This window comes from Chiloscyllium punctatum, chromosome 39, assembly GCF_047496795.1.
Source record: "Chiloscyllium punctatum isolate Juve2018m chromosome 39, sChiPun1.3, whole genome shotgun sequence".
NCBI lineage: Eukaryota > Metazoa > Chordata > Chondrichthyes > Orectolobiformes > Hemiscylliidae > Chiloscyllium > Chiloscyllium punctatum.
This window is the reverse complement of record NC_092777.1, coordinates 21,846,619-21,859,647: the sequence shown is the minus strand read 5'-3', so window position 1 is coordinate 21,859,647 and position 13,029 is coordinate 21,846,619. Positions and strand designations below refer to the sequence as shown.

Genomic DNA, 13,029 nt, shown 5'->3' with positions numbered 1-13,029 from the left:
TCTACGCTTTGTTTCCCTAATGTAGTGGAGACCACAGTGTGAGTAGCGAATGGCAGTAGACCAGGTTGAGTGAAGTGCAGGTAAAGCATTGCTTCACCTGGAAGGTGTGTTTGAGCTTTTGGATACTGAGGAGGGAGGAAGTAAATGGGCAAGTGTTACACCATTCCACGGTTGCAGAGGAAGGTGCCGTGAGGCTGTGGGGGTATGCTGGGAGTGAAGAAGAGTGGATCAGGAACAGTTCCTGTGGAAGGCTGACCAGGAGAGGGAAGGGAATATCTGTCGGGTGGTGTCATCCTGCTGGAGGTGGTAGAAATGGTGGCTAATGATACTCTCATTGCGGATGCTGGTGGGACAGTAGGTGAAGACAAGGGGGAACCTATCACTGTTGCCGGAGGAAAGAGAGGGGTGAGGGCAGAAGTGCAAGAAATGGGTCAGACCCAGCTCTGTCAACTACGGTCCTGGGGAATCTCAGCTAGGGAACTTCAGAGGCCTCCTTGTCGAAGTTAGCATCATCAGAACAGAAGCGACAGAGACACAAGAACTGGGAGAATGGAACAATGACTTTACAGGAAGTAGGGTGTGAAGATATATAATTAAGGTAACTGTTGGAGTCACTGGTTATGTAGTGGATGTTGGTGGCCAGCTTATCCCCAGAAATGGAAACTGAGGTGTCAAGAAAGGGAAGGGAAGAGTCAGGAGAAGGTGAGAGCGGGTGGAATTTGGAAGCGAAGTTGGAAAACTTTTCCAATTCAGGATGATAGAGGGAAGAAGCACTGATGATATCATCAATAATCCGGAGAAAGAATAGTGTTTAGGGGCCAGAGTAGGACTGGATTAAGGAATGTTCCATGCAGCCCACAAAGAGACAGGCTTAACTGGGGCCCATGCAGGTACCCATGGCCACGTCTTTGACCTGAAGAAAGTGAGAGGAGCCAAAAGAGACATTGTTCAGAGTGAGGACAAGCTCGGTCAGACAGAGGAGGGTAGTCATGGATCAGGCCTATTTTCCAGGAAGAACCATAGAGCCCTGAGACTATCCTGATGGGAGGATGGATGTGGAAAGGGATTGCACGTCCTTGTTAAAGAGGAGGCAGCTGGAGCCCTCAAGCTGAAAATTCGGAGCTGACATGAAATACCAGAGGAATTACAGATGTAACTGGGAAGGATCTGGACAAGCTGAGAAAAACTGAATCGAGTAGGAAGAGATTAGTTCTGTGGGGCAGGAGCAAGTGGAAACAGTGGGCCTGCCCGGGCATTCCTGTTTGTGGATTTTGTAAAGGAGGTAGAAGCGACCTGTTGGAAGACTTTGGAGGCAGTGGGAGGAGTGGGGATGGGGAGACCGCCAGATGAAATGAGGTTAGTGACCATTGTGGACACTGTGATGTGCCATGGTGGAGTCATGGTCCACAGGGATATAGGAGGAGGCATCTGAGAGATGGAGCTCAGCCTCTGCAATGTAGAGGTCAGCCCACCAGACAACAACAGCACCACCCTTTTCAGCAGGCTTAATAACAGGATTGGATTAGACAGCACAGAGTGCAGTCAGTCCATGGGGGTGTAAGTTGGAATGGGTGAGAGGGCAGAGAAGTTGAGATGACCAATAGAGAGCGGTCCAGGTGGATGAAGAGTGTTGGAGGTGGGTGAAAGGGTCTGTGGCACACGGAGAGGACTCTTGTTCCAAGAAATGGATACAGAGGCGAAGGCAACAGAAGAAGAGTCATAGAGTCATACAGCACAGTTCACCAGCATGTCGTGCCTGATATTTATTAAGGTTTGGGTGCAAAGGGATAAACCTCTGACCTATTCTGAGGACAAAACGTTCAAGATCAAAGAGTGGAAGGTCAGGACAGATGTGATACTGATGGAGGGGGACGTCGAGAGTACACATTTGAAAATGCAGGGCACTGAGTGTGGATCTCAGGATGCAGCAAGAGCAGCTGAACATCACGGAGTTACCCATGATGCTGGATAGATTCAAATCACAAAGGATGAAACTTCAGTTAGGATCTACATGGGATGAGTCCGAGCCAGAGGCAGTCATAGAGGAACAAAACGGGTTTTAGTATGTGCCTTGTCAAGCCTCTGGAGCCACAGGAGAAATTAATGATGGTGAACAAGAAAAAAAGATTGAAATGGAAATCCTGTTGGAGAGAGGAGCAGGAATTCTTCATGGTGGGCATGCCCAAAAGAGATGTGGAAGAGAAGTGAGATAAACACCGAGTGAAAAACCGACTTACCTTAGAATCAAGCAAGCCTGTTTTCAATATGGCATCCAACTTTCAATACTAACAACAACTGGGATTATAACACACTGTAGAGTTGGAAATAGCTACCCTCCAATCTTAACACACTATTCATGACCATGCAGTTTTAAGACCAATGCATTTGACATGTTAAAATTCACAGTAATAATATCTGTTCTCTTATTTGAGGAGATAGATATTTAAGTGATTTGTAAGAGTGTCATTGTGAATACCAATGAGAAGCTGCAATGGATTACATGGAATTTCCTTTGTCAGCTGTAAGTTGGTATATTTTTCATGCATCAATGCTAGACAATGCACCAGCATTCATCATAGACTGGAATTTGATGAGGCATGCCATCAAGTGTGCATCTACCACTTGTATATTTCATGTGGGGAACTGAGTTCCCTGTAATCATTCATGCTGCTGTGTCAACCCCGAGAAATCAGAAATCACCATATTGTAATCTCAATCACAAAGAAACACCCCCATACCGCCATCATTCCAACCACCTCCTCCCATACCACCTCCTGTCAACTACACCCATCCCACCATCTGCTATCACTCTTCTTACCTTCTGTTCTGTCTTAAAGCAGTTTAAAACTCCAGATTTACTCTCATTACTTGCACATTTCCCTAAAGCTAAAATGACAGTGCAAAAATGTAGTAGCAAAGCTGCAATCCTCCATTTTTATCGAGAATTTGTTTTTTTTTAAACCAGTTGCGTAAAGTTGAACTAAACAAGATGAACCCTTAAACTCTTCTTTTGTCCAATACTTGATTTGCTGGAAATATGACTTTCAGAAATTTGAGGAATTGGTGAATTTAGCATCCAGGCAATAAGTGAATAAACAGCATAATAGAGAGACAAATCACTACTTGGTGAAATGGATATCTGATTGAAGTACTACAGACAAGCAGTACCCTCCTTGGGTAATCTGTTTGGCTGCTATGTGGTATGTCCCCAGTAATAAATAAGTTCAATTTTTTTTTAGATAGAAGGACTTGTTAGTACTCGTTAATAATCTTAGTATGTTTCTGTTGGGTCTGTTTATTTAGATGAATGCTCCCAACTCTGCAAATCAACTTGGCCAAAAGTTTGTCATCAATACTACTCCATTCTGTAGTTCAAACTCAACCCTTAACAAGATCAAACAACCTCCTTCTTATGAAGATGCAGTGAAACAGGTAAGAAATAATGAAAGATTATCATGAGGTAGTTTGAGCATTTGCTTGTAGGAAGCTGAACTTGTTTTATTTAAATGAAATACAAACTACAGATTTCATGTGACAATGAACTACATTTACATATCCATTAAATGGATGGTACATGTATCAACTCATTCTGTAGCAGGCATAGTTATGTAACTATAGCTTACTGTTATTGATTCTTTTAATTATTTTCATGCTGCTTTTAATCGACATTTCTTAGCAGCAGTTCCAGGATACTATCCCAGTTTTTGAGAACAGCATTTTGAAAATCCTATTGATTTTTCTACTGAGATTTTACTTGTCAGTTATAAATATGTAAAATGAAAATTGTGACATTCAAAATATACATGTGATAGCATGAAAGTTTTATTTAAACTACTTTTAGATTATTGTGTACTTTAGTGTTGCTTTATAAGGTTTGTAAATTGTGCAGCCTTAGTTTCTATTAAGTTGTGTGACCATGAATCTTGTTTAAAATGGACTGATCACATCTATATTCTGGTCAATATGTGACAGTCAGCCGATTGTTTATAAACATACATTTTGGTTGAGACTTACTTTATGTAGTTTAATCTTGTATATCTGCAGCAAATGTCTAGAAGCCAGATGGACGATCTATTGGACGTGCTGATTGAGAGTGGAGGTGAGAATTGTTACCTTGATAATGGATACTCTAAAATTATTCAGTCACTGAGCATAAGCTCTCGCTCTCTTCCTTTGTAAAATCTGACAAATTTATCTTTTCAAAATTCACTATTGCTCATTTTTTTTAAAAAAGCTAATGGCTTCTAATTGGATATTAGGCAACTGGTATCATTAATTTTTCTTCCTTTAACTTAATTTAAAACAAAGATGAGTATGGTATGCAATATTTCCTCGCCTTTATTGTGGACCCCATTAAATGTGGCACACTCGACAGGGCAGGTTTACGGAGCCACGCTTCATTGTGGGTGTACACGATAAATTCAGTGGAAGAGAAATTGGTGTGGCGGTAATGTCACTGCAGTGTAATCCACAGCCACATTAATATTCTTGGGGGCATGAGTTTGGATCCGATCACAGCAGGTGGTAACTTCTGAATTCAATAAAAATCTGAAATAAAAGACAAGTCTAAAGGTAACCATGCAACCGCTGTCAATTCTCTTTTTAAAAATATCTGGTTCACTAACGCCTTTGCGGGAAGGAAGTCTGCCATCCTTATCTGCATTTACGTCCAAACCCACAGCAATATGGTGGACTCTTAATTGCTTTCTGGGCAATCAATGCCGGTCTAGCCAGTGACACCCACATCCATGAATGAAGTTATAAAAACCTAAAAATTCATTGTGATTTGAATCACAAAATAATCAAATATCACTGACAATGGAGAGGATGCTTTGCTTCTTCTGAAGAGTGCATCTTGTACCTAGACAAGTCTATATTTTAGGAGCAACTATCCCTTGACAGCACATTAGCAGACATTCTCAAGAGTGGTGCATGTTATCAAAAGTACCCGTAAAGAAATCTGATCAGACTGAAAGATTGAAAGATCTAGCAATTACAAATTATCTTGTACTCATTATTTATTTCCATGATAATGTTATCAAAGCATTTATTTATCTACATAGAGATTCTAGCATCCAGTGCCCATTCATCTCACTTTTAAGACAACATTTTAAAGAGAAAATGGGTTAAACAGTAATTTTCGGCTGATTTTTCTGACCACACAAAGAAATTTGGCTATGCAACAAGAAATAAAAACAATTATTCATCTTTGGGGAAACAGCAGAGAAATCAAACAAATTGGAGATCATAGGTGCTGCATTGCCTTGATGGACTGAACGGCCATCTTCTCTGCTTACAGGATTTTAAGATTAAATGACCTGCCATGAAGAGTTATGGGCAACTGTCAATCTACACAACTTTCTGTAACAATTAACTTCTAATTAAGCTTTGGCAGGTTACGCCTGTGCACCCGTCCACAAAATGGATCAGATAATGTCTTGAAAAGCACAGGCTAAGTTATACTCTGGTCTATGCCAGTCGTGAAAAACTACAATCATACTCAGCCATGGCTGAAGTTTAACGCCCTTCCCTGGGGTGGCCCTTTTGCAGTTGGGATGGCGGTGTTTGGGGCCCCTCAAGGTTCGTAGTCAGCCTTCCTGCCCCAGCACAACTGACACCCTTAAAGTACCCAGTCCCCCTCACTGTTGGTGACAGGCAGGGCAGTCACCATCAGAAAAGTGTGGAAAGCAAACTCTGGCATGTTTATTTGCAAGATCTGTAAAGTCCTTAGATCCATTATTCAATAAACGATGGGGACATCAGGGAGGAACGATGGAGAGGATCAGATAACTACCTTTCTGCACTTTCTTCACACCACCCTGGGACTCCCTCCTCATATGCGCCATTCTACACCCCACTCCTCCCCCAAAACCCCCATGGCCACCTGCATCCTGGGCCTTTCACTGATCCTGATTGTGAACCTCTGGTGAGTGCATTGCTGGCAGGTGTCAGGGATGGGATTTCTGCCACTGTGTCTCTTGATCCCAGGGAATGCCCATCACTGACTAGCACTTAACACAATCATGTTTCCCACCCTGGACTTTCACCAGCTCTCCAACAGTGGATTTACCCCACCTTCACCCATTCACTGCCTGTACTAAATTCTGCTCTGTGTATGAATAAAGGCATGAAAAATTATCTAATTGTAGGCATTGTACATGCTATTTAAGAAACATATTTTATTTCAACAGTGAATCTTTGAAACTGTTATAGCCCATCTAATATTCAAGTTTATTTACAAAATCAACTATGTATGAAGTTTTAGCCCCTCTCAAAAGCATTCTTCTAAAATAACAAATTTTCTGATTTTCTTATCATTCCTGATTCATATTTTCCCATCAGTAATAACCTTATTTATTGGTGTATTTTCTTATTATAACTTGTCTCCTTTTCAGAAATGCCACCTAATGCAAAAAATGATCATCACTGTGCTCAGAAATCACTGCCTCAAATCACAGTATCATCAGGAACTTCCACTGTATCTGTGCCTAGGACTTCATCAAGTCCTTTTAGCCATATGTCTCCTCCCCAGCTATCGTTTGACCATTGCACCAGCAACAGCGACAGTCAGCTACAAGCCCTGATGAATTCCCGCAGCTCTTTGAATCGCGGCAATGATCTTGCACTGCTGAAAATTGGCAGTGAAGATTCCCAGCTCGACAACGTGGCTGAGGGCTTTTCTGGTAACTCCCGAGAGGACATGCTGAACACGCGAGATATCCTGGAGAATCCCCTGTCACCAATGGATACCCAGATGTCCCCTTCTCCCACGCATGCCCATGTTATGAACCTAGGTCTTACAGAAACTCCCTTAGAGAACATGGACTGGTTGGATCTCACACCACCTAGCTCAGCAGCCGGCTTTGGACCTGCTGGCTCCACCACACCAAGTATCTTCTCCGCAGACTTCCTGGATGTTACAGACCTGAACTTAAACACAACCATAAATTTACAATGGTAATAGGCTGAGTGGGCTACAAACTATAAGTACATTTGGCATCATTCGAATTGCGGTGTTAAGTAAAATGCAAGTATACTGCTAAGGTATACCAATCACAGAAGTCATGTTGGCAAAGGTAAAGTTAATGAAATGATCCAATTGATCAACCATAAGATGATTATATGGTTGTTGCATGTAGTAATATCCAGGTTACTGAAAGAGTTAAAAGCTTTATAAACTGCGTTCACCATGTTTTACTGGAAGCAAAGTGAACATAAAATCCATTGCCAAAGAGTCTACGTCTAAATCCGACTGAATTGGCAGGAAAGGTCTAAAAGGACTGAGAATATTGGCCAACTCTCATTCTGGCCTTGTGCACACAATCTGCATTATACCTTTTGTACATAGTCTACATTTGCCCTTATCTTTTGCAAGACTTTTTATAACTTTTATCGAGAAAAGGATTCTTTACTAGACAAGCAATATTTGCTGTCCCGAGTATTGAAAAGTATTACAATACTGGCATCTTTTCTGAACTGCATTTGCAAGATCACACTACTTTATGCAAGTATTTGATTATTTGTATTGTGAATATGTTATGGTTCACTTTGCACAGTTAACAGTAGAGGAGTTGTCACTGTTTGCCTTGTTTTAGACTTTTTTTAGGTGTTAAATTGTTAGAAGCCATTCCATGCAGATGTTTGGTAGTATTTTCAAAAATTATTAAGTTTATGAAACTGTGCAGCATATTGCTTTGCATTACAGATGCTTTTTAATAGACTTGGTAGTGTTTGAGGGTGTTGGAGGAAAGAGGTAATGTTTGATATTTGATGAAGCAACATGTCAACCCCTGTTCCTCCCCTGTGCCCACACCCCCAAAAAGGGTATCAATTTGCCAAACGTGGCAATTTATGCAATCATTTTATACGTAAAGTAAAGAAAACAAAACCAAGGTAAAAAAAATATTATTTGTGCTGAAGTTGTGACTCCCTACAAGCATAGGAAAATGTTAAACCTGAGTTCATTGCACAGTAGCAAGCCAGCATCAGGCTTGGCATTATATGCAATTGTTTTACAACTAACTCGGGAACTGACCAACAAAACTATTTTTTTATATTTTCCACAAGTAATCTTGAGGCCCATAACTGAAAAAAATAGTAAATGAAACATCAATTTGAAAGGGAACAATAATGAATTGAAAATAGACATCACCTGCATCAACCCTTGTCTTAGTGTAAAGAAAATAGTTTATTTTTGGTAATTTTTATTCAAAGCAAGGAAGTGCTCAGAAAAGAAAAAGTATTTTCATACTATTTTGTATATTATATTATCCCTTTCTGCAATTATATCTAAATGACAAAAGCTTCACATTGTTTGCTTGGAATAACATACCATTCAGAAATCCCTGGCCAGGTCAGTATTGTGAAGTTTGAGGAAGATCTTTGTCAAAGGATTTGCTTGTTACCCCTTTCTAGTCATTGTGTGGCTGATATAAAATTCATATTGCCCTATTCACCCTAATTAGTTCAATATTTTCAAAAGGATTTTTTTAAGAAGTAAAGATATTATGCAGTTAATGAGTACTTAATACTCACAATGTTTTCACCTGTCATTCCTTATGATTATCTAGTTTACCTCTTTGCTGATGATGTGCACAGTATCCTTCAAACAGTCAGTAAAATGTACAGATCATTTTGAAGAATGGATGACAGGAATCAGAATGATTGAAAGGGATAAACAATCATCTTAAAATGTACATCAACCCAAGAGCAGCACTCCACGGTCCAAGTTTGTTATTTCTCCTCCCACTTAATCAATAATATTTCTTGAAATGCCTTTTGATTCAATAATGCCGTAAAGATATAAATGATCATTCTAATCTACATATAGTATATCCCATTCCAATGCTAATACATTGTCTTGTGTGAGCAGTGACTCTATGATATGACAGTGGTTGCTTGTAAACTGGATGAGGCACATGGCATTTAAATTAGATTCCCTACAGTATGAAAACAGGCCCTTCAGCCCAACAAGTCCACACTGACCCTCCGAAGAGTAATTCATTCCCCTACCCTATATTTAACCCTGACTAATGCATCTAATACTATGGGCAATTTAGCATGGCCAATTCACCTGACCTGCACATCTTTGCACTATTTGAAAGGCCAGCAAGCTGATCTTCTGAGCGACGACAGACTAAGAAACAAATAGGCAGGTGAAGTTTTGAAATCAAGAAATGTCTTGGCTTGAGCAGCAATACTGAGAACACATGTTCTCCTACTGTAACCTCCTAGTCAGGAATACAACAATCAAAATTTGTTCACCTCCAGCATTACAATGTATTTGTTTGTGCATTGCCATTATGATGCTTTTCCGGTTTAGAAATATATTGACCAAATCACTTTTTCAAAAGAACATTCTTTTAAGGTGGCACCCCACCCCTTCTATTATATTAAAACCAAATCCTGAAATATCAAAATTGTTCAGCAAATGGAACAAAGTAGGTAATCATCAGACCATCCAAATTTACTAAACATGCAAAAACCTGCAAAAATGTCAAATTATGGTCTGGGTTTTGAGGTCCCTTCTATGGGCGGGCATACCCCACTGACTTCAAAGAAAGCTGCCCACAAGAACCAGTGATGTCTGTGACATGGTCTTCCCTTTCCAGCCAACAGTTCAAATCTAGCACCAGGGAATGTCTTGGTGTAAACTATAATGATGTCAACAAGAAAGTAAATAGCCAATACAGTTGAAATATTCTCCTACAGTAGGCTAGGAAGTTAAACACACCTAATATTTTATGAGTTAAGTTTTCTGAAAGCAAAGTAAATGATTATGATGAATTGAGATTGAAGCTAATACAAGCTTCAAAAAGAAAAAAATATAAACTAGGAATTGCTTATATGAATAGAAAATATTGACATTCCCCAAAATCTAACTGTTTTTTAGGGCACTGATTCTGGTGTGCACTAGTTATGAAATGATGCCATTAAAAACACAGTTACATTCAATAAGGTATAAGAGTTTTACGATGAAGCCAACAGCCTGTGGAATTTCTTGTTAATTCAACGGATTTCCATTGACTGCAGTTAAAATGGCAACATTTGGTGACGCAAACTATTGCAGACAGCACATTCTGGATTTCCATATTATTCTGTGTACTTGCAGACCCCTGCAATTGCTGGGAGTTTCAGTGGAATTACGCTGATTGTTTCACAGTGATTGCTACTGCAAATTCTAGGCCTACGTATTCAAAGAAACTGTTTAGAAATGGTTGTAAGAAGAGCGAGTTGAGCCACCTCAAAAAATATGAATGGAATCATAATTGGCAGTAAAAGATAGCAACTAATTGATTCTTTAAAGTAAAATATTTATATTAGCTACATTATTTCAAACCAACATATTCAGAAATCCACATAAGTAATTTCTATTTCTGATGTGCTGTGCATTATCTCACCCTGTAAGGTCCTGTCCCTTTTTCTTTCAGCTCAAAGAACCTATATAGAGGTTATGGTAAGCCAAACCTAATAGAGGTACTACTCAAGTTAAAACAAAAAACAATTTGAAACAGCTTACCAGCAAAAAGCATGATTAAGCTTCCCAACATAAGTCAAATCAGACTCAAATGAACTGAGTATTTGGTTGCAGATCCAACTTGAGCTGAATGAGCAGTCTTCCAATCAGAAAAAAAGCCTGCCCTTTCTAGCCACATCCCTGGTAAAACAGCAACAGTATTCAGTTATACTGCTGATCAGCCTTAGTCAGGTATCACATTGCCAAGACTGTCACTCACCATCCCTTACTAAGCACGCTCTCCCCTTCTTGGTTCCTCAGCTCAAGGAGCAAAGGATGTGAAACCTTTTGGAACCAAGCAAGAAAACCTCAATGGGACTGTACCTGCAACAATATTCTTGATGTCTTGTCTTCCTGTTGCAGCTTAATCCAGCTCTGCTTCATAAAAGGCACAAAATATACAATCATTTTATAAAGGCACTGAACTTCATTGTCCATAATTTGTGGTGGCTCTTCAATTGAAACGAAGTTATGCACCCATCCAAAGGTTAATTACTTTTCCTGGTGTTGGCTGATCATACCAGAGGCTTGTGCCATTTCAGAGATAGTGCATAGGAACTACATCAGGGCATCATGGCTTGACTCATGGTATCTTTTCCTTCCTTAATCCTGTAAAGTCTGCCACTTATTAGATGCCCTCTATGCACACATTTTATCAGTATCACCCAATCAGAATTGACAATTAGAGTGCACAATATGTTGCCTGTGTAAAATTGCAGCTTGCATGCTACTTTTTATTGCATCAAGATAAAGAGGTGTGATCGGAATTCCAGCTTTCGAATCTGTATAGCCAAACTGTTATCTGGGAAATTGTTCACTAAATATTTTACATATCAAATCTGAAGTCATCACGTGGGATAAAAAGAAGCCCAAAGTCTACCCCGATATGTCCAGACCAGTATCTGTAGCAAAACTGCTCTGGTCAAAACAGCCAAGATTTAAAATAAGCCCATTGGTTTCAAATCTAGTGATAAGTCACAGATTTACATGGGGTTTTATGTGCAAGAATGGAATTGAGCTGCTAGGGAAACTGGATCTGCCTCTTATTGGACAACTAATTTGTACAAAAATCACAACTACAACTTCTAGAGTTGCCTTTTGTGCATTAAATTTTACTGGGCATCTTAAAATGCTCACAAAGTTATTTGCAGTAAATACTGAAAAATTATATTGGACAAGTCAGAGTGTGACAGTTTTTTTTATTCTTCTGCTACCTACTATCCTTTACCTTTTACCTTTGGCTTTCCTTACACAGCTCCTAGGCTGATAACATTAATGGCCTTTCTCTAATGTGCTTGTCTCTGCAGAGTTCCTCTCACAAAGGGCTAGGAGCATAAGGATTCAGAGTTGTAGGGCTTGTTGAAATCTGTGATTGCCTCTTGTAATGCAGTACAGCTGTACACCAAAGAGATTTATACCTAGGTGGCCCCAAGCACAGGATGCAGCATGTTAACTTGATGTGGAGATGCCGATGTTGGGCTGGGGTGGACAAAGTCAGAAGTCACACGACACCAGGTTATAGTCCAGCAGACTTATGTAAAATCACAAGCTTTCAGAGTGCTCCTCCATTGTCCTTCACCTGACAAAGGAGCAACACTCTGAAAGCTTGTGATTTTACATAAACCTGTTGAACTATAACCTGGTGGCATGTTAACTTACAAGATGTTTTGTATAAAATGAATAATTCCCAACTTCCGGAACTTAAGCAAGTGTAAGTTGTGTTGCTTGCCTTTTGAGTTAAACATCCCACAAAAGATTTCATGTGAAATGAGACCGAAGGGAATTTCCTTTTAGATATTGAAAGATTTAACCTGTTTCATAACTTAACAGCAGCACCTGCCTTCAATAAGTATGATCAGGTTTTCAAATTCTTGCTGAAAAGCCATCTAGAGCACAGTGTTTCACGTTGACAATCAAGACTAATGTAGGGAGCAACAGCCCATTAATACAAGATGACCACCATATCAAACTGCCTCAAAGAGTCATTTGACCAATCCTGTGGGCTAAATTCTTTCTGTATTCATATATGCCTTATTTTTGCACTTTGTAAATATATGTATTTTCTCATGGTGTACCATTTAACACAACAGAAATTTTGCTTTGTGTATATAACGGCAATAGTTTAGAAGCCAAAATATTAAAAGAAAAGCTACATAAACATTAAAAAAAATGTTTTTGAACTGGGTGTTCTTAATAAATTGAATATCATGACACAACCGATGTTTAGTTTTACTTACCTTTTCTTTTTGAGATCCTTCTTCAACCAAGATCATGTTGACATTAGGTCAAGTGTTGTCTGCTTTCATTAAAAGTAAACAGCAGGAGAAATGGAGCACAAATGTACGTTTGTTCCAAAGAACCTCATGACCATGGAATCCGATGAACTGAGATGTGTAGTAGAAAGAAAGTTGTTTTGTAAGCTTATAGTTATAAATAAACTATCACAATCAGCCTGCTTTTATTTTTAAGGCATCAAAACCACAATCTTTTAGACCATGTGACAAAGGAGCAGA

General features: G+C 39.5%; 1 protein-coding gene across 3 annotated transcripts in view; it reads left to right on the top strand.

Moving 5' to 3' along the window:
* Window positions 1-12,732, top strand: part of myocd (myocardin) — a 128,636-nt gene extending 115,904 nt beyond the window's left edge. For 2 of the 3 annotated variants that reach the window (XM_072558304.1, XM_072558302.1), the window contains exons 12-14: window positions 3,304-3,432; window positions 4,024-4,099; window positions 6,396-12,732. In XM_072558304.1, coding sequence (XP_072414405.1) covers window positions 3,304-3,432; window positions 4,024-4,099; window positions 6,396-6,961 — 771 coding nt within the window. In that variant the 3' untranslated portion in view covers window positions 6,962-12,732. The remainder of the gene's footprint in view (window positions 1-3,303; window positions 3,433-4,023; window positions 4,100-6,395) is intronic. The other variant, XM_072558303.1, reaches the window with a different exon arrangement.
* The last annotated feature ends 297 nt before the right edge of the window (window positions 12,733-13,029 follow it).